The 22,608-nt window shown below is 35.9% G+C and overlaps 1 protein-coding gene across 5 annotated transcripts in view; it reads right to left on the bottom strand.

The window, feature by feature from the left end:
* Window positions 1-22,608, bottom strand: part of MINDY3 (MINDY lysine 48 deubiquitinase 3) — a 101,005-nt gene that overhangs the window by 71,246 nt on the left and 7,151 nt on the right. For 2 of the 5 annotated variants that reach the window (XM_084876178.1, XM_084876176.1), the window contains exons 2-7: window positions 14,226-14,305; window positions 10,730-10,790; window positions 9,105-9,128; window positions 8,657-8,833; window positions 5,267-5,318; window positions 4,110-4,224 (exon numbers count right to left, since the gene is read on the bottom strand). In XM_084876178.1, the coding sequence (XP_084732304.1) occupies window positions 4,110-4,224; window positions 5,267-5,318; window positions 8,657-8,833; window positions 9,105-9,128; window positions 10,730-10,790; window positions 14,226-14,305 (509 nt within the window). The remainder of the gene's footprint in view (window positions 1-4,109; window positions 4,225-5,266; window positions 5,319-8,656; window positions 8,834-9,104; window positions 9,129-10,729; window positions 10,791-14,225; window positions 14,306-22,608) is intronic. The other 3 variants (XM_084876179.1, XM_084876177.1, XM_084876180.1) reach the window with 2 other exon arrangements.

Below are 22,608 nucleotides of genomic sequence, written 5' to 3'. Positions count from 1 at the left end.
AGCTCCTGCTGGGTGGCCTCAGGCAGAGGCTAAATTAGCACCCCCTTGGAAACCCAAGAGCCCAGGGGTCTGAGTGGGGCCATCCAGATTACAATTCCTCAGATTCATAAGAAATACTCTTGTCTCATAAGGGTGTTTCCAGCACAGAAGTTCTCCTATTGTAGACACAGCTGATCCTCACAGCCAATTGGCCTGGAGGTCAATTCCTCCCAGTGATACCAACAACAATCAAGGCTTAACTACAACAAGACTGTGCACACAGCCCACAAAGGGATGCACCAAGAGTGTCCACCTCAGGTAATTAGGGAGGCTGAGCCACTGGGCTCTATAAGACACCTAGCACACAAAGCCACACTATCAACATAGGTAAGCAGCCAAAATGCAGAGACAAAGAAACAGGTCACAAATGACAGAAATGGAGGAAAGCAAACTACTGGATACAGAGTTCAAAACCACGGTTATAAGGTTACTTAAGAATCTTCTAGAAGAAGAAACCAAGATGGCGGCACAGGGTTGACACCCGAATGCAGCCTACCACAACAAATTTTAATTTAGAACTGGAAAACAGAGGAAGCACTGCCCTGAAGCACCAGACGGCTAGCTGAAAGGAGGCTCTGCCATCTGAAAAGGAGAGAGAAGGCACACTGAACTTCAAGAACTGTGAAGGTACGAAGAACTGTGCGCGCGAAAAGGCTTTGGCTTAATCCCTGCAAGCAGAGAGGGAGAACCGGACTGAGATTGCTGCTGGCGAACTCCCAGAGCGCAGAGAGGGCGGTCCCGGCTGAGTTCACTGCTGGCTTACTCCGGGGGCGCGGAGAGGGCGGACAGCTAACACGTGGCTGGCTTTTTTGTTCAAGAGAAAAACAGGATCACCCTATTGCTCTGATAGACGGCCCCAGTCAGGGAGAGGCCAGACTGTCAGGCAGTGGGCAGAGATCTCTCGGAGGTGTGTGAAGCCAGTGGCCATTACTGCAGGACTTGGGGAGGAGCCGAAGGGAAAACAAAGCTTGTCTGCACCAACCAGAGACTCTTCCCCATCCAAGCTGAGCACAGAAGCTCTCTCAGAGGCTGGCTTTTTCTAAGGAGGGACTGGTCGGAATCCAAAGTTTGTCTGCGCCTTTACGAAAGAGGTGCGTGCGCCTGCAACAAATCTTCCGAAACTCACTGTAAACAGGACTTTTCTAAGGCGAGACTGACAGGGAACCAAAGATTGTCTGCGCCACTCCGAGACCCCGCCCCATCCGAGCGGCATACAGAAGCCCTACTAGCTGAGACACTGCTGATCCTCACAGCCAATTGGCTTGGATATTAACGCTTCCCAGTGATACCAACAATAAGCAAGGCTTAACAACAAGACTGCACACACAGCCCACAAAGGGCTACACCAAGACTGTCCACCGCAGGTAACTGGGAAGGTTGTGCTACTGGGCTCTACCAGAACACCTAGCACATAAAACTATTCCATCAAATCAGGGAAACAACTAAAATGCAGACAAGAGGCAGGACACAATGGAAGGAGATGGAGGAAAAGAAAAGAATGGACATTGAGTTCAAAACTACAGTTATAAGGTTATTCAAGAATATCCTAAAAAAGGCCAATAAAATAAATGAGACCTATGAGGATATGAAAATGGAGCAACTAGAAATAATAAGGGATCAACTAGAAATGAAGAAAACATTGTCTGAAATAAAAAATATTACACAAAGTCCTAAAAACAGAATTGAAGATTGCAAGAATCAAGACAAAGATTTAGAACACAAAGAGCCAGAGGACACTCCTCCACAGAAGCAAGAAGATAAGAGAATCCAGAAAGTTGAAGACAGTGTAAGAAACCTCTGGGACAATTTCAAGCGAACCAACATCAGAATTATGGGGATCCAAGAAGAAGAGAGAGAGCAAGATACCAAAAGAATACTGGAAGAAATAGACTTACAAGTCCACCTGGGGAAAGAAACAGACTTACAAGTCCAGGAAGCCCACAGAACCCCAAACAAAAGGAATGCAAAGAGGACCACACCAAGACACAGCATAATTAAAATTCCAAGAGCAAAAGACAAAGAGAGAATATCAAAAGCAGCAAGAGAAAAGCAGGTAGTTACCTATAAAGGAGCACCCATATGATTGTCAGCTGATTTCTCAACGGAAACTGTGCAGGCCAGATGGGAATGGCAAGAAATATTCAAGGTAATGAATAGCAAGAACCTACAGCCAAAAATACTCTACCAAGCAAAGCTATCACTCAGAATGAAGGCCAGATAAAGAGCTTCACAAATAAAAAAAAGCTAAAAGAGTTCATCACTGCCAAACCAGAATTATATGAATTGCTGAAGGGGGTTATTTAGGAAGAGGAAGAAGATAAAGATAAAAATTATGAACAACAAATACATAACTATCAACAAGTGAATCTAAAAACCAAGGGAATTAAAAAACCTGATGAACAATATTAACTGTTGAATATAATAGAATCAGAGGTACAGAAAGGGAGTGGATTGACGATTCTTGGGGGAAAGGGGAGTGGGGGCTGCAGGAAGAGACTGAACAAAAACTGTGTACCTATGGATGAGGACAATGGGGGATGGGGAAAGGACAAATGGTGGGGTGGGAACCTGGTAGAGGGGAGCAATGGGGGTGGGGGGGAGAGAAACACATTTGTAATAATCTGAACAATAAAGATTTATTAAAAAAATAATAATAAAGAATCTTCTAGAAATCTCAGTGAAATTTAGTGAGACCCTCAAGGATATGAAAAAGGACCAACTAGAAATTAAGCATACCCTGACTGAAATAAAGAATAATACACAGAGGTCCAACAGCAGACTAGAGGAACGCAAGAATCAAGTTAAAGATTTGAAATACAAAGAAGCAAAAAACACCAATCCGGAAAAGAAAAAAGAATCCAAAAATATGAAGATTGTGTAAGGAGCCTCTGGTACAACTTCAAGTATACCAACATCCGAATTATGGGGTTCCAGAAGAAGAGAGAGAGCAAGATATTAAAAACTTATTTCAATAAATAATAATTGAAAACTTCCCCCACCTGGTGAAAGAAAGAGACTTACAAGTCCAAGCAGCACAGAGAATCCCAAACAAAAGGAATCCAAAGAGAACTACACCAAGACACATCATAATTAAAATGTCTAGAGCAAAAGTCAAAGAGAGAATATTAAAAGCAGCAAGAGAAAAAGTTAGTTACCTACAAGGGAGACCCATACGACTGTCAGCTGATTTCTCAACAGAAAGGATGCAGGCCAGACAGAAGTGGAAAGAAATATTCAAAGTGATAAAAAGCAGGAACCAAGATTACTCTACCCTGCAAAGTTATCATTCAGAATTGAAGGTGAGATAAAGAGCTTCATAGATAAGAAAAAGCTAAAGGAGTTCATCACCGCTAAACCAGTATTATATGAAATGCTGAAAGGTATTCTTTAAGAAGAGGAAGAAGTGAAACACGTAAAGATAAAAATTATGAACAACAAATACATATCTATCAACAAATGAATCTAAAAATCAAGTGAATAAAGAATCTGATGAACAGAATAATCTGGTGAATATAATAAAATCTGGGGCATAGAAAGGGAATGCACTGACAATTCTCAAGGAAAGGAGTGTGGGGGGTGTGGGAAGACTGAACAAAAATTGTACACCTATGGATGAGGACAGTGGCGGGGGGAGGGGAGGAATAAAGGCAGAGGGTAGGGTGGGAACCAGGTGGAGGGGAGATATGAGGGGGGAAAGGGGAACAATTGTAATAATCTTAACAATAAAGGTTTATTTTTTAAAAAAGAATAAATTTTGCCGAGACCGGTTTGGCTCAATGGATAGAGCGTCGGCTTGGGGACTGAAGGGTCCCGGGTTCGATTCCGGTCAAGGGCATGTACCTTGGTTGCGGGCATATCCCCAGTAGGGGGTGTGCAAGAGGCAGCTGATCGATGACTCTCTCACCGATGTTTCTAACTCTCTATCTTTCTCCCTTCTTCTCTGTACAAAATCAATAAAATATATTTTTTTTAATAAATAAATAAATAAAAAAGAATAAATTTTGTTCTTATAGCAGGAAAATATACTAAACTCAGATTAATAAAAGCCAGCAGAAACATCTTCAACAAACCTTTGTTAATAACACAGAATACAGAAAAAGCAATACTCCAAATTTGCTTCCCCACATTGAATACTGGTCCAAGACAGCATCTTTTAATTCGGATAAATTTCCGAATGATCTTTTCCTGGGGGGGTGAAAAGAATTAAATATGAGTACCATCATAAGGTTTACTACTTTCGTAACTGGGAAAATTCTTTGTCTTATACATTAAAATTTACATATACAAACAGGAGACTGTTGTGTCTCAAGTGTTCAAATATAAACTTAGCCATTAAAAACAAAAGCTATTGCTGACAACTGTCACTATATATAATACACGCCATTTAAGATAGAATGCATACTTGGTAGGGAATGTCTTCATCTCTTATGTGAACTGCCTGGCTTTAATAAATTCTTCAATAATCATACAGTTATTTAAGTAATAAAGTGGCCCTCTTCTAAGATGAGTTTAAGAACAAACAAAATTTGACTTTTGTGTATCTGCAACTTTTTTTAAAATTAATGTTATATTTCAAATGCCACCTATAATTCTATCATCATAGCTATCCTCCCTTTTATTTTGTAATAAAAAGTTTAAATGATCGCCGAAACCGGTTTGGCTCAATGAGCGTCGGCTTGGGGACTGAAAGGTCCCAGGTTCGATTCCAGTCAAGGGCATGTACCAGTTGCAGACATATCCCCAAGTAGGGGGTGTGCAAGAGGCAGATGATCGATGACTCTCTCTCATCATGTTTCTAACTCGCTATCCCTCTCCTTTCCTCTCTGTAAAAAATCAATAAAATAAATTTTTTTAAAAAAAAGTTTAAATGATCTAATGAAGACATGGCAGCTTTAATGAAAACTATAGAAAGTATATTTTAATAAACAATAAATAATTCAAATACTTATTCTAGGAACCTTTATACTCACTCAAGACAGAGAAACATTAAGCTAAAATTATTTTTTCATTGTCATGATGAAAAAGCTTTTAGTGTTATAAAAAAGTGTATTTTGATAGTTAATTTAGGAATCTGAATAATTTAAGTACATACTTACAAATTATTTCTTAATTTGAAAACAAATTAATCTCAGGCATATAAAACTAAGTACCTTTCCCCAGTATGAACAGAATTAAAATGGCAATGTGTCCACAAGGTAAGTATTTTAAATGTTCCAATGTTACTTACTGAATTAATGCATGAAATCGCTCAAAGCCAAGCTCTTCGACAGCCAAGGCAGCTATACATAAAAGACACTTTTCAGCACTACACATGGCAAATAAATGACACAAGATACACACAGCAGGCTGTAAATACTTTCAAGCAATCAAAATTTTCCCTCTTTTCTCACTCCCTTAAAATCCTGTTTATTTTCAACTTTAGTATTACATAAATTTATATTTAAACATTTTAGTTACCATGATTATACCTAAAATGGATATAATACTGAGAGTGTAGAAGTATAAAATAATACACTTCTTTTTAATTCAGTTATGCTGGGATCGTTTATAAAATACAAAAAATTATTGGCAATCATAGTGCTTCACACATCATTGTAATGTGTCCTGCACTTTCATATAATCTTTCATTCCATTTATCCAAGTAAAATCATCAAAGCTAATCTTCCTCTTTATAATATAAATCTTTACATTGAATGCTTAATTATTAAACAAAATGTGTATAAAAAGGCATAGCATCTTGAAACTATACAGGTTCAAGGACAGCTTTAAGTTTGTTTCCGCATTAATTCATATAACTGTTGAGAATTTTCAGTAACTTACTTAGATTACATTTATTAATACAGCACAATTATAAATTTTTAAAAATCAAAGAAAGCATTTAAATCAAAGGTAATGCTTATTTAGCACTTTTCTGAGTGCCAGGCCCCTTGCCAAATGCTCTACTGGTCTTACCTCACTGAACCCTCTTAACAACTCTAATAGTCCTCATTTCACAGAAGAGGAAACTGTGGCACAGAGAAGAATCCTCTCAAGTGCACACAGCAATAAACAGCAGAGCTGAGATTTCAATCCTGAGTCTTGGCTCCACAAAGATAAAGTCTTTAAAGGTGAATAAAAATGTGTACTCAATTTATCACAATAAACAATTTCATATGTGTTTATATATATACTTTATAAAGCAAATCTTGGTACTTTCAAATATTAATTCTCAATTTTTGATTTACAATTTAAAAGGTCACATTACATTAGCCTTTCAAAGTCTAGTATCAATATTCAAATGTTTGAAATTACTTTTTAAAATCTTTAAAAATACAATGGCTTAAGTAATCTTTTAATTTGTGTGGGAAACAAACTGAAATTGAACCTGGGTGTTCTACTGCAAACAAGTGTGCGTTACCAGAAGCCAAAACTATACACACCACACAAGCCAATGAAATTAATGTTTGTGCAGAATGACAATGGGGAAAATAGTTCACATTTAAAATTTCAGGATAAAATAAAAATTCTACCTAACGTTTTCCAAATTGTACTAATTTTCCTGTATCTGATTATCTAAATAATTTTACTGGGCATTCACTACAAAAGTTGACATAAAGATTGTAACTTAGAGAAAGGAGGCAAGCAAAATAAAAAAGTTAGCAGGCAGGATAATGGAAAAATGTAAAACACAAGAAAAAAAACATAGCTGGGAATAAAGGAAAGAATAGGCAAATAGATTGTTACATGGAATAAAAATTTTAATGTAAGTTCATTTCATTTGTCAACATCTAAAGTAAATTTCTTAAATTTTCAGTTAACAAAACTTTTTAAATTTATAGATTATAAAAAAAATATTTTTAAATCTGGTTTTATTCATGTCAACTTTTAAAATGAGGCACAGTAAATTGGAAAATCAGTAAAAATGTTTATTGAAAGGGAATTCAATATAGTATGCCCACCTAAATTAGTTCCAAATTAAATGCATTATGAGGTCACTCAACCTATCACTATGAAATGTATAGCACAGTCCATAAGTATGCAGTATAAACTAAGATACTAATAAAAAATGTTATAAAAAAGATCTTACTATTTTCTTATATTTGAATAAAAAACTAGCTTTAAGCACCTAATCTTTAAAATAATTTTTAACTAGTTCAACTATTTTTGACAAAATGTTAACTTAATGAAACTATTAATATGCTTACATGCAATCCAGTCAAGCCTAGAAAATATTTTAAAACAATCTTTTTTAACCTTAATGACATTTTTTACTATTATCCTAGTGAATATTTTCCACTTATTTCTTTCAACTATATTATCAACTCTAAAAATGTTAAATTTTTTGAAAGCTTATATTGAAAGGCCTGAAAATAAAAACGTCATTGAACTATCTAAATTTTTTAAATTCTTCCTTGTAAATATGCTATTAGAATTTGCCAATGTAACTGCAGAGGTAGAAGAGAAAATGCTGACATCACAGACACATTTTAGCTCAAGGAGACAAAAGTGCATCACAGACAGACCTATAGAAAAAGCAAGATGTAAATCACAAACAATCAAAATTTACTTTCTAGATATCGGTTGTCTAATTTCCTTAAAAACAATTTCCAATGTTAGTTAACGGAATGCATTATAGGTAGAATAAGTCACTTATTATTTACAAGCACTTGAAACTACCAATTATCAAAAGCCAACTGCTAGCAAGATAGTTCCTAGAAAGAAAAACTGGACAGCAACTCTTTTTTATCTAGTTTCTATACCACTAGTTCATGCTGGCAGGTTTTAGGCCAATTACATTAGAATTTTCAAAGGCTAACGACTACAGAACATATTATTTTTATAATGAGAATAGTTATTTAGTTTATTTTGAAGAAAAATCTTTCAAGCACAAAAAACTTAAATGAAGGCAAAATTAGAACTCATAATTAAAGTTACTTTAAAATAATTCATATACAGTAACACTATCCAAAAAGCTCAAGAAGAATGTAAATGTAATTTTTTTTTTAAAAAGTCCCCATCTTTGCTCTATAAAGTAACAAGAACTACTTTAAGAAATTTTCTGAAGTATAAAAAAAAAGTATTGCCGAAACCAGTTTGGCTAAGTGGATAGGGCGTCAGCCTGCGGACAGAGGGGTCCCGGGTTCGATTCCAGTCAGGGGCATGTACCTTGGTTGCGGGCACATCCCCAAGGGGGGTGTGCAGGAGGCAGCTGATTGCTATTTCTAACTCTCTATCTCTCTCCCTTTCTTTCTGTAAAAAAATCAATAAAATATATTAAAAAGTATTTTTTTCTTCCCTAATAACAAAGTAAACATTAAGGCATTTGAAATTTAAACTTTCTAAATGAGAGTTTCAAAGCTCACAAGAGAATGTCATCAAGCAGGAGAATTTTTTTTTAATTTAAGAAATACATTTCCTTTTTTTCCCCCAAAAAAAAATGAAATAAAAAGAACAAACAAATGCAATGTCCTCTAGTAATTAAAATAATCAAAATGGAAATGAAAAATACTAAGGCCCATGAATTAAGCTTCGGCTGAAAAAGAGACATGTTATGAAATTTTTAATTCTTTAAAATTGTCGATAGTTCTATTAAAACAAAGGCATAAGAAATTACTTTAAGAAAAAAAATGTATCTTACAAGAAGAATGTTCCACTTGGCAACTAGACTCTGCAGGACTCCCAGAAATACTAGCATTTTCCTCAGCTGTCTTTCCTCTTAACCATGAAACCAAGCAGTATGATCCAGAGTTGTCACAACAGGCACTTTCTAAAATATCATATAAGGTGTGACAAAGGAGTTCCTTCCGCTCTTCCTCTAAAAATAACCGAAGTACAAATTATAATGGTTTCCTTTGGGGGGAAAAATAATCCGGGCATGAATAACAATCTTAACTACGAATGTTTTCACTTAATGAAAATCAAGCATTCCAGGTGGGGGATAAATCTGTAACAACTGATCTGAAATTATTTTAGAAAAATAATGTGCTTGAGGGTTACAATGTCACCATTACTAAATATTTCCATTACTGAGAAAAAAGAATCCTAAAAAATGCACAATTAAACATTAGTAGAAAAAAGTATGTTACCTGATGCAATCAACTCTCTCTTACCTGCAAATGAAACATTTAAGTCACGAGGTTTCCTTTATTATGTAAGGGCCTATTGTGACCTCTATTTTTTCCCCATTTCAGAATTAATCTAATGTATTTAATCTTTCTGTCCCATAGAATAAGGATAATGAGATAACATACCCTCAGCACCAACAACACCACAATCCATTACATGAGCAGGGGCCATTGTTGTTATGTTGCATAATATAGAAGCTACTAATACTGTATTACAGTGATTTGAACATAGATTTTGCACAAATGCTCAATTTCTTCCTGAATCTTAGCCATCTTCCCCTTTTCAAGAAGTATTACTATCCAAAAGTAATACTGCTTTCTGAAACTTTCAAACAAAGAGGATAAAATGTACACATAGCCTATGTAAAATTGTATGCTATAGGGAGGTTTCTATTTCTCCGAATAGACTTAAAGTTCTTTAAAGGCCAGAACTATGCCAATCATTTTATAACCTCCACAACATATGACATTTATGACAATGCATATACATTTTTATCAATATGAATAATTTCTGTGCAATCTAATTAATAAAATGTTCATGTTAATATTATCTTTGAATCGTCTCTTCTCTATTAAACTTTATTTTGCATTCCCACTATTTGCATTCCCACTATTAATGAATAAAAAAAATAAATGACAATGATACTTTTAACTCTTAAAGTCAAAATCTCTATGGACATGATCTGGAATGGAAGTTGTTTTGCCCTTATATACTAACTGAGATTATAATATATTCTACCTCCTTTTAGAAGGTGTTATGAAGTCCACATAAAATTGTGTAAGTACGTAAAGTAGATTTTTGTACACTGTCAAGTGAATTATAAGGTAGTAGCAAACAGCTCTCTGACCTAAGCATATTGCAGAAGCTATGGCAGTTTCATTTGCAATTTAATTTACAATTATTTGCAATATTATTTGCATTGTGTAAGACATTATACTAAAATATGCAGAAATACAAAGATAACTGAGCTCCTCCTCAGAGCTAAGACAAAACAAACATTAAAAAAATCCTTATAATATGCTATAATTTAACAGTTTAGGGTGCTCTACCCTTATTTTAGCAAGAGGCCAAGCTTTTTCCCTTAGTTGTAATATATTATCCTGTCTTATATGTCTTGGGAAAACCAAATTGGAAATATATGCATTTAAAAATTTGGAGTCACTGACCATGAATTTTTCTGAAATATATATATATATAAAAAAAAAAAAGAAAGAAAGAAAGAAAGAAACACGCTCAGCCAGTGTGGTTCAGAGGTTGAGCATCAACTCATGCACCAAGAGGTCATGGGTTCGATTTCCGGTCAGGGTATATACCCATCTTTGGCTCGATCCTCAGTAAGGGGCATGCAGGAGTCAGCCAGTTGTTGTTTCTCTCTCATCAATGTTTCCATCTCTTTCTCCTTCTCCCTCTCTCTCTAAGAATAAAAACATATCTTAAAAAAAGAAAAGAAAGAAACCTAAAGAAAAATATCCCATTGACAGTGCACGTTTTAAGATAGATAATTTTAACTTAACTATTGCCATGAATGTTGCATAGATCACCTGTAAAATAGAGGATGGAGTAAACATTTATAAGGCTATCATACCTGGGCAATCCCTCCAAGAAGACTTCTCAGAAGAAAACAGGAGCTTCTTCAAAAGAAATGCCTTTATACAATTAAAGCAATAATTATTACCATACATCATAAATATGCCTTATATCATTATTTTATTTTAAAATATAAAACAACTAATTTGCACCTCCTTTCTAATATTTTGAATAGCGCTATGAAAATTTCAAATGGCTCCCCTTCACATTCAACAGTAACTGGGATAATTATTTATCCAGGAAATACTATTATAAACTTAATTCTATGTCCATAAAATTCTTCTTCTTTCATAATACATATTTTTTGATAAATAGAAGAATTGACTCAAATCAGACACATGACTGGAAACTTAAAGAAATGTAAAGTGAAAGCCCTATAAAACAGAAATAAGTCCACATTTCTCTTTGATTCCTTGGAGGAAAAGAAATCTAAATACAAGAGTGATTCTGCTCTATTAGCTCTGATTTGTGATACAATACCATTATGAATCATCACTCTATAAGAAGCTTCTAACTTCCTGGTTTAACTAAAACAGTTGTAAGATTTAAGAGAAAAAAAAACAAACTGATTTCTAACCATTCCTTACATGAACCAACTATGTTACATTGCTGATTTAATAGAAAATACTTCACTGTAGTACAGTGTTTCCTTCTTAAACTGCAGTTCAAGGACTATAGCATCCTAGTCTTACCTAAATTTTTTGCAATGTTTTTTGCTGCTATAAATATAAAAGCTATTTCTTGACTACAATGTTTCCCATATTAAAGGTTATTTCTTTAGGAAAGATACACACAGAAGTACAATTATTCCATTTAAAAAACTGCATTATCATGGTTCCAATTATAATGTAAAATTCCTTCCAAAATCTAAGTACAAATTTATACTACATAGTGATATATGAGTATGCCAGCATTATCCTACCTTACATGCACTGGTAATTATTTTCTATTTAAAGATTAGCAAGAGTAAGCAGTTTAGACTCTAGTTACAGTTTTATTTGTACTTTCTTGGATTCCTACTGAGGTTGAACATCTTGATTCTTTGGCTGTCCAGCACCACTTCACCTGTTCTGATTGCATATACATGTTCATTTCACCTCTGGGGTCTTAAGTGTTTTATAACCAATTTGTTCAAAATCTTTGTTTAAGAAAGACAATATCTATTCATTGTTAATATTCACTGCAAATATTTTTCTGAGTCTGGAACTCATACTTTCTCTTAGATGGTTGACAATACATTATTTTTAGTTTTTCAGTGGTTTAATATTATATTAAGAATATATTTGGTATATGATATGAAATTATCTAAATTTATTTTTCTTTCTCAAACTGCCAACCAGTCATATCAGTGACACTTAGTAAACTTCATTTTTCTCCACCACTGATTATTTGATTCTATAGTATAACTATTCTTTTAGCAATAGCACATATTTTATTTTTTGTAATTTAAAAAGTTTTAATACCTGCAATTGCTCATTTCCCTTCATTATTCTTAATGATTTAATTTTAACTTTTACTTGAAGTTGCAATATAAATAAAATTCCTCTATGACTGAAAAGATTTATGTGACTATGAAAATAAATTACTACCTCAAAGATACATCAGGATTTTGAACATTACAGTTATCTCTTTTAAAATAATAACCCCACTTGCAAAAATAACTGCCATTTTGGAAATGTAATGAATCTTATATAATACAAAACTCCTATGGTATATCTTGCATTTAATTATATTCACTGACTTACAATAAATAAAGAGCTGAGGGTACTATTAATGACCCAAGGGGACAAAGTTAATATATTCTAACTTGCAAATGAGAAGGACAAGGAATCACCAAATTTAGATAATAAGATTCCTACTAGCAACCAAAATTTGCCTCAGTTACTCAACATAATTTCTCTAATCAATTTATGGCCAAGTTTTATCCTTTATATTCAGTAAATCCCAAGCAAAGCTCAAACATTCAATTTTTTCTAAATTTTTTTAATAATTCTACTAATGCAAAAATATATCAATTCTTTAAAGAAATAATGACTTATAAAGGATATTAATTACTTTAGAATCAGCCCTGAAGGGAGATTTTTTTCCCCTCCTTCAAGGAATATATTTTTAATTTAACAATGTAAGTGTGTAAAGTATAAGTTTTGAAAAATTTACTTTGGAACTAACAGTTCAGAAATGCATTCTTTATGCCCAATGAATAATAAATAACACATTAAATTTTTATTTTCAAAACCTGCTGATTGAACATAAACAACAAATTCAAGCTTCTTTTGTAACAGTTCTAAAGTTACATTGCTGTTTCAGACATAAGTGTAACAATAAACTGAAAATTCAATTTTTGGTTTAAACAATGTAATGGTTATAACAAATCAGCCTTTGAAATTCAAACAATGTTACACATCAATATTCAAAATCAAATACATATATTCATATTAACCCTATCTTTTATGGGATTAGTAAAATAACAAATAAATATTTAAAAATATTTTATTATTTTGCAAATTGTTTTAAATCAGTTGCAACTAACTTTAATTTAAAGGCCAAAGTTATACCCTAAAATACTATAATCTGTCAAATTATTTTAGAAATTTATAAAGTTTTAGGTCATGGAAATATACAACATTTTAAGAATATTATTCTTATAGAGAGATCAAATGAAAATAGTATCATTGCTATAATGTACTTATCTGTAGTATAAAATGTTATTATTCAACGGGAACATTGTACTAGAAAGATGACATGATCATTAATTCGTCATTTTCTGAAATCAGGGAAAACTTACTATGCTTTCTCGAAAATATAATCCAGCCCTAGCTGATTTGACTCAGTGGATAGAGCATCAGCCTGAGGACTAACGGGTCCCAGGTTCAATTCTGGCCAAGGGCACATGCCCAGGTTGCGGACTCGATTCCTCCCCTCAAGTAGGGGGCATGCAGGAAGCAGCCAATCAATGATTCTCTCTCATCATTGATGTTTCTCTCTCTCTCTCTCTCTCTCTCTCTCTCTCTCTCTCTCTCTCTTCTTCCTCTCTGAAATCAATAAAAATATGTTTTTAAATATATATATATAATCCAAAGGCTATTGCTGTGTAACCTACTCATGTTCTGAATTCACTTTTTTTTTTTTTATTAAATTTATTGGGGTGACATTGGTTAAAAAAATTATATAGGTTTCAGATGTACAGTTCTGCAATACATCATTGGTGTGTTCACCGCTACAAGGCAAGCCTCCTTCCATCACTATTTATTTCTCCTATACCTTCTTCTAGTTCCCCCAAGCTCCTTTCATATCTGGTAATCACCATATTATTGTGTCTCTGCTGAATTCACTTATATTTTTTATATCTATAGCAATTTACATGAACAAAAGTTGAGAGGTAACTGACCATGCATCATGATTACAGAGTATATATATATATTAGAAAGCAAAAAGTAAAGTATGAAATGTTTGAACACATCCCTCTAAGGAGTTGATAAAGTAGTCTATGTTACCTGAACAGGTGCAATAACAGCACAGGGGCCACCTTCAAACTGTTCTAATGCAGATCCCTCTGATTCACTAAACACAAACCCTAAAAATGAAAGCAAGTAGCAAAGATTAAAAATGTAATTCAAGTAGCAGCTAAAAGAATGTTTAATATACTTTACTTTGAGAAAGATCACTTATCACACAGCAACATATCTTCAAGTCAGGAACCATGTTAACTTTTGGGGGGGATCAAGGAACCCTTTAAAAAAAGGTATGGGACCTATGCTTCCTTACACAATGCACATAAACACTTATACACACATGCACACACAATATTTTGTATCCAGGGACCCCTCTAAGTGGACTAGGGGGATGAAGTGTGGAAAAGAATACCAAATCTGACTTTTATATAATTTCATTTTCTTGAAGACTAGACAGTCAATCTACTGAATTCAAACAAAATTTCAGGACTCTTTCCATACAGTATATGTATTTTTGTCCCAATTTTTTATCTCTATAAGTTAAAAATTATTAAATCTCATCGTACGTTAACAGTAAATGTACTCATATTGGCTCTGTCTTAATTTAGATATTCCCCAACCAATACTGTCTGAGAGCAGCTAGTAGAAGTTGCCACAGAGAGCACTGGCACACTGCAGCACAAGGACAGAAGTGAGAATTGCGTTACTGTGTGTATAACCTTTAGGAAATCATTTTACATCTGTTATCTTCAAAGTGATCGCTTCCAATTCCAACAGGCTAGGAATATGTAAAGTTTCATTAAAGATTATATTTCAGTCACTCATCCAACAAATATTTAATGGGCATCAGATAATGCACCAAGCATCAAAGATATAAGCATGAATGAGTCCGTAGTCTGGAGGAGCCAGCAGTTCAAGTGAAAGCAGACATATGAACAAATAATCACTGAAATAAAGAAATAAATGTTAAAACAGAAGTATGAAGATAGTGTTGTGGATACAGAAAGGAACAACTGCCCTGGGTCGCATGGCTCAATGATTAGAGTGTCAGCCTGTGGACTGAAAGATCTTGGATTCAATTCCCAATCAAGGGATCCTACCTAGGTTGCAGGTTCGATCCCAGTTCTAGTGGGGCACATGTGGGAGGCAAATAACTGATGTGTCTCTTCTCTCCCCCCACCCCACCCATTCTCTCTCTAAATATCAACAGATTAAATTGATATTTAAAATTAAATCCTCCTTGGGTGAGGATTAACAAAAAAAAGGTATGACTTACTCTGTCCAAGTCAAATTATAACAGGTGACTTTGAGGTTGATCTAGAATAGGAATTTTCCAGAAAAGCAAGGGTGGGAAGATAACTTTCAGGTAAAGAAAACCTTTTTTAAAGGATACAGGGTAAGAGCAAGGCACATTTATGGATTAGATGGGAATTTAATGTAGCTGAAAGGCAATATGGGGGTAGGACAGAAGAGATGGTAAACAGCAGGAGGGGATACTGACAAGAGGTTAATAATGGAAAGGGCCACACCCTGACAAGTTATCATACTTTTTTTTTTCTTTTTTAAGTGACTAGAATGGGGATGAGGATGTTTCAACAGTCCTATAAAGACAGTGCCAAACTGATAAAAGCAACACAGTGTGGAGGAGAAACTATCCAAACAATATTTCTGTGGTAAACATTAAGATTTGATGAGTACCTGCAAGTAGGACAAAGGCTTGGTACAAAAAGAAATTAGAGCTGACTGAAGTATCTAGCTTGAGATACTGCATGATAGTGAGGTAAGAAATAGTGTAGAGCAGTGATTTTCAACAGGTGTGCTGCAAGAATTTTTACAACATGCAATACCTGATTACTCTGTCAGGGACACTGACCTCTTTTCCCTTAGACTATCAAGTAAAAAATGACAACAGCAACACAATAGCCATCCAGTGTGAATGCCCTGTCTTGAACCATAAATATATATGCTAGAGGCCTGGTGCATGAAATTTGTGCACCCTCTCCAATCTGGGACCCCTCGGGGGACATCCCTCTTACAATCCAGGACAGCTGGCTCCTAACCGCTCATCTGCCTGCCTACCTGGTTGCCCCTAACCGCTTCTGCCTGCCAGCCTGATCACCCCCTAACTGCTCCCCTGCAAGCCTGATTGATGCCTAACTGCTCCCCTGCTAGCCTGATGGCCCCCAATTGCCCTCCCCTGCTGACTTAATGGCCCTCAACTGCCCTCCCCTGCCAGCCTGATGGCCCCCAACTACCCTCCCCTGCCGACCTGATCACCCCCAACTGCCCTCCCTGCAGGCCTGATTGCCCACAACTGCCCTCCCCTGCAGGCTTAATTGTCCCCAACTGTACTCCCCTGCTGACCTGATTGCCCACAAGTGCACTCCCCTACCGAGACCTGTCTCCTCTGGCGGGCCCTGCCTCTGCTGTGCATGCAGCCATCTTGTGACGGTCATCTTGTGAGGACGTTAGGGAGTGATGCGTGAGAGCATGACGACCACCTAGGCTATTATTAGTATAGATATAAGTCATATAATCTTATTGGTCATTTTGCATAATAAGGTTACACCTGATTGGTTAATTCTTGGTATGATACTAGAAATCTTTATATACAAGTATAGACACCTGATTTTTTTAAAAATCACTCTGGAGCAAAAAAGGGTAGGTAATTACTATTCTGATTTTTGTAAAATTATACCTTTTTGTCAGATGGGCAAAAATGTATATTTTGGTGTGCTACAGAATTTTGGTAATGAGTTTATGTATGCCATGTGATGAAAAAGGTTAAAAGTTGTTGATGTAAGATGATCCCATCCCCTACTTCCTCTCTCTTTACTTTTTAGTCTCTTTCAAACAGTATTTATATGTGTACCATATATTTAAGAGCAAAAACACCTTCAGATCCACCAAAACTCCTTGGAATTTTGCCCAAAGGAGATGAAAACATATGTCCACAACAAAAACCTGCAAACAGATGTTTATAACAGCTCTATTTATAATTGCCAAAACTTGGAAGCAGCAAAGATATCTTTCAGTAGGTGAATAGATAAATTGTGGTACATCCAGACAATAGACTATTATTCAGTGTTAAAAGGAAACAAGCTTGCAAGCTATGAAAAGATATGAAGAAACCTTAAATGTGTATTATTAAGTAAAAGAAACCAAAGTGAAAAGGCTACATACAGTGTACAATGCCAACTAAACTATGGAGACAGTAAAAAGATCTGTGGTTGCCAGTGGGTTGGAAAAGGGAGAGATGTGAGATGAATACTAGCAGATAAAGCACAGAAGATTTTTAAGCCACTGAAAATACTATTGTTGTAGGCAATCAGACAGACTTGAGTAGAGCAAAGACCATGGGTCAGGTGCCCAGCAAAGGGCAGTCAGTTGTAGGGTGGGACCTTGCCCCCAGTGGCTTTTCCTCCCCTAGCATATTGCTGGTCAAGCAGTTTGGAGCCCCTGACCTTTCCTACCTGAAGATAACAGCTATGCCTCAGTTTCAACAAAACCAGCCTCAGGACCAGCTGCACTGAATAAGGACCACTTGCCCTGTTGTCATCCAATCAATCAGTGGAGACCACAACCCTGACAGGAAACATCTAGAAAACTGCTGAGTATTATATTGAGATCTTCTCCTGGGACCCCCCCTAAAATCTCTATCCTTAAACCACTTAGGATGGAGGGCCCAGTGTGCTCTCTGTCCAGGGAACACTCCTGTGCCTTTCCCTTTCCCTTCCCCTTCCTCTGCTTGACCCAGGCACATCACCATGGGCTTCCTCACTCCCAAGCTCCAAGGGCCCTTCCTTGACCTCTAACTTGTTTCCTAAAACCACTTCTAGAAATTACTATTTCTACCTCTGTAATTTACCCAATAAATGTTCTCTTACAGTTTGGGTCTGGACTCTGAATTCTTTCCTAGCCAGAGCCCAAGTACTGAGGTTGATAAACCCAGGTTTGGTCTGACCCCACTGGTATTATACCTGGTGCTGTTCCCACCGCCTACAAAACTAGGATAGCGCGATGTTGGCATATCATTTACATTTGTCAAGACCCATAGAATGTACAACACCAAGAGTGAACCCTAATGTAAGATATGGACTTTGGATGATAATGATATATCAATATAGCTCTATCAATTGTAACAAAGGTGCCTACCACTCTAGTAGAGGATATTGATAATAGGGATGACTGTGCATACTATTGTGAGAGCAAGTGATATATGGGAAAATCTCTGTATCTTCCCCACAATTTTGCTGTGAACCTAAAACTGCTCTTAAAAAGTAAAGTTTTAACTTAAAAACTCATTTGACCATAAAAAAAATAAGACATTTCACCAAAAATTCTAATCAACATGCATTCTATCAAAGCTCACTTAGTTGTCTATATGCACTGTCTAAATTTTCTTATCTCACAATTTACTTAATCCACAATAATCTGGTTTTCAGTCTGTGGCTAAACAAATTCATTTTCACTGTTAGGTCTGATCAAATAATCAAACTGATATGCCCTCCCTTCAGAAACTGACCAATAAAAGCTATTTTCTCACCTCTTTTCTTTTTTAATCTCCCAGAAAATTATCAGAAGTGTTGACTACTGACTTTTTTTTTTTTTTTTTTTTTTTTTTATCTCAGAGAGGAAAGGAGAGGGAGGAGGTAAGGGAGGGAAACATCAATGATGAGAGAGAATCATTGATTAGCTATTTCCTGTATATCCCCTCCTGGGGACTGAGCCTGCAACCCAGGCATGTGCCCTCGACTAGAACTGAACCTGGCACCCTTTAGTCCACAGGCTGACGCTCTATCCACTGAACCAAACTGGCTAGCACCACTGACTTCTAAACCTTTTGTCTCTTGGTTTTACTGGTTCCTCTTGCTCCCAACTGTTCTATATCTTCTCAGTCTCCTTGATCAACTCCTTTTATTTTTTTTATTTTTATTTATTTTTTTGTTGTTTAAATTTATTTTTTTAATATATATTTTACTGACTTTTTACAGAGAGAAAGGGAGAGGAATAGGAGAGAAACATCAATCAGCTGCCTCCTGCACACCCCCCACTAGGGATGTGCCCACAACCAAGGCACATGCCCTTGACCGGAATCGAACCTGGGACCCTTCAGTCCACAAGCTGACGCTCTATCCACTGAGCCAAACCGGTATCGGCTAAATTTCTTTATTGATTAAGGTATCACATATTTGTCCTCATCCCCCCATTCCCATCCCACACCCCTCAACCATGCATGCCCTACCCCCTGTTGCCCTTCCTCAGGTGTTGGCTTTAGAATATGTTCTTTTCATTCTACGCATTCTCCCAGGGCAGTGGTCGACAAACCGCGGCTCGTGAGCCACATGTGGCTCTTTGGCCCCTTGAGTGTTCTAATGCCACTTCTTCAAAATAGACTCGCCCAGGACGAAAACCAACTTCTGTGCATGGGCCACAAAGTTTCAATCACACTGTACGTTGCATGCCTGCATGTGGTATTTTGTGGAAGAGCCACACTCAAGGGGCCAAAGAGCCACATGTGGCTCACGAGCCACGGTTGTTTGCCAACCACTGTCCCAGGGTAACTCATCTACTCCCAGGATTTAGTACCCAACATAGATAGACTCTAAACGCTTTAACATGGTCCTGTGTGATTTGGCTTCTGGTACATCTGCTACCTCATCCTTTGACTCTCTCTCTCTCTCTCAGACTCCAAGCATGCTCAGATTCTTTCAGGTCCTCAAATATCAATTTTCTCTCTGGTTTATTACCCTTTGAGCATGTTCCCTCAGCTTGAAACATATGCTAAACTCCGACTTATCTTTTAGGTTTCCCTTAAGATAAGATCCTCTTACTCAAGGTTCCAAAACATACCTTGTGTCTGTCCATTTCTATCACATCTCTAGTCTACTTTCAGGTTCAAACCACCATCATCTCTTTGTCACCTAGAATACTGTGAAGAATTCCCAACCAGATCTCTCCATTCCATCCCTCTCCACTCCCACCCCCAACAAGGGTTCACCATAGTTACCAGAGAAATTATTTTAGAAATGAAAATGTGATTTTGTCACAGCCTGCTTAAAATATTTCTATGGTTTCTCACTGCAATTAGCATGAAATGCAAATTCCTTTTTATGACCTAAAGACAATGTATGATCTATCAATCCAACCTTCCCTTAGTTCACTCTTACTTTCATCATCTACAGAGACATTAGGCCCTTAGAACATCCCAAGGTCTTTACCTGGGGCCTTGATGTTTGCTGTTCCCTCTGCATGAAATATTCTTTCTCCTTCTCTCTTCAAACAGCTGAATCCTTCTTATTCTCAAGCACTCAATTTAGGTATTGACTCCTCAGATATATATTTTCTGACAAACCTATCTATGTAGATCTCTCTTACCATCCCAGTACAACCAGTACTTACTACACATATTCTGTAATTACACTGTTACTTGTTTATTAAATTTCTTACCTTATAGGTAACCTGTCTGTTCCACTGACCACTGTTTTCCTACTATGTCAGATAGTTAATGCTCAGTAAATTCTTGTTGAAGTTTTGGGAGTGAAGATTATGGGAGTTTGTTTCTAGGCATGTTAAGTCTCAAAAATATAAGACAATCATTTGGCAACATTTAGAATGAATGGGAATTATAGGTCTGGATCTTGGCGTAGGGAGTTAGGATTAAAGATGGTAACTTGAAAAATCAACTTGACAGTTAAAGTGAATGAGAACAGAAGAACAAAGATAATGAAGTTAACCAAAAGTGAGCAGAGTGTGAGTCAGCAAATGAGATTGACAATGATTAGAAAGGTAAGAGAAAAATACATTGAGGTCCTAGAAGGAAAAAATCAGGAAGCAAAGACTAGTCAATCATTACAAATTCTGATGAGTTGAGTTAAAACATAAATTAAAAACCTGAGTTAAGCATGTCACTGGGAATACTAAAAAATAAATTTAGAGCACAGGGGAGAGTAGCCCTATTTCAAAGGGTTATGGTGTGATTCAGACTATAAGAAGAAACAGTAAATGTAAACTACTTGTTAAACAAGTGAAGGGGGAAAGGATAACTGTGAAGGGTAGCTGAATAAAGAATTATTATTTTTATAAACTAAAGGGCATGAGTTTTAAAAAAATGAAAAGAATGGTATGTGGGAAAGAAGAGTTTAAGGATTCTAAGTCCTGAAAGAGCTGAGAAAGTGATGTGGTGGTGCTAGCTGTGGATAAAGTATAGTCTACAGAGCTCTGGAATTCAAGACCCTTTCGACGGATCTTTTCATGGCAATACCAATACATTCCTTGCCTTTTCATTCACAGTAGTGGTGCAAAAGCAATACTGGGTTAAAGTGCCAATGCCTTAAACACACATCAAGGCAGTGACATTGAGCTATACCAGCAGTCATTGCTCTAATAAGCACTACCATATGCTCTCAAACACACAGAGATAGCTAATTTAAAAATGTCCTTACTGCTGCAGTAAAAACTACTAATTTTATTAAATCTTGACCATAAATACAATACCCATTTAAAAAATATTCTATGTGACAAAATGAAACTACCCATAAAGCCCTTTTGCTATATACTAAGATATTACGGTTAATAGCTGTCTCAAAGAAACAGCTGAACAATTGTTTAAACTGCAAGCTGATCTGATTTTTTGTGGAGCCCTATTTTTACTTTGAGGTGCTACTAACAAACTGCAATTATTCAAACATAAGTATTTGGCAGACAATTTCTCAGAAATGAATGAAGTAAACCTGATAATTCAAGGAAAATAACTGATTATTTTTGCCACTGATAACATTTCAAGGATTCAAACAATAACTAAAATTCTAAATAACTTTTGTCCACCACTGTCAGCTTCACAGCTTCTCAAAACTCAGATTCTCTAATGAGATCAGTAGTTATAATAATAAACGTGACCTTTGGTATAGTATAATGAAATGTATCAACATTTGAAAGCTCTGTTTAAACCAATGGACCAAAAACTTCCAAATGACTAATGCATGCTGTTAGAAACTAACGTACGGGTAAAAGATCCATTCAAAGTACAAGACCCAACAATGGATTTCAGTTTAACAGAGCACAAAAAGTGTACAGATGTGGCTTCAGATTATGTATTGCAACTAACCTCTATGAACCTACCACTTATAGTAGTGTAATATCAAAGAATATCCATAATTGTCTGAAAAGGCTATTACAATACCCATACCTTATCAACTACCTATCTGTGTGAGGCTGGATTTTCTGCATGCACTTCAACCAAAACAAGATATTATAACAGACTAAACGGAGAAGCAAGGGGAAGAATCCAGTTTCTTCTGATGAGCTAGACATTAAAGAAATCTGCAAAAATGCAGAACAATGCCACAGGTCTCATTAATTTTTTTTTTTTGTAATACTTAAATCCTAAATAATTTTTTAGAATGTAAAGGGGACCTGAGTTCAA

The sequence above is a fragment of the Pipistrellus hanaki genome (assembly GCF_964339955.1).
Source record: "Pipistrellus hanaki genome assembly, chromosome: 1".
Taxonomy (NCBI): Eukaryota; Metazoa; Chordata; class Mammalia; order Chiroptera; family Vespertilionidae; genus Pipistrellus; species Pipistrellus hanaki.
Note: the sequence above shows the minus strand (reverse complement) of the source record. Positions and strands in the feature narration are given on the sequence as shown.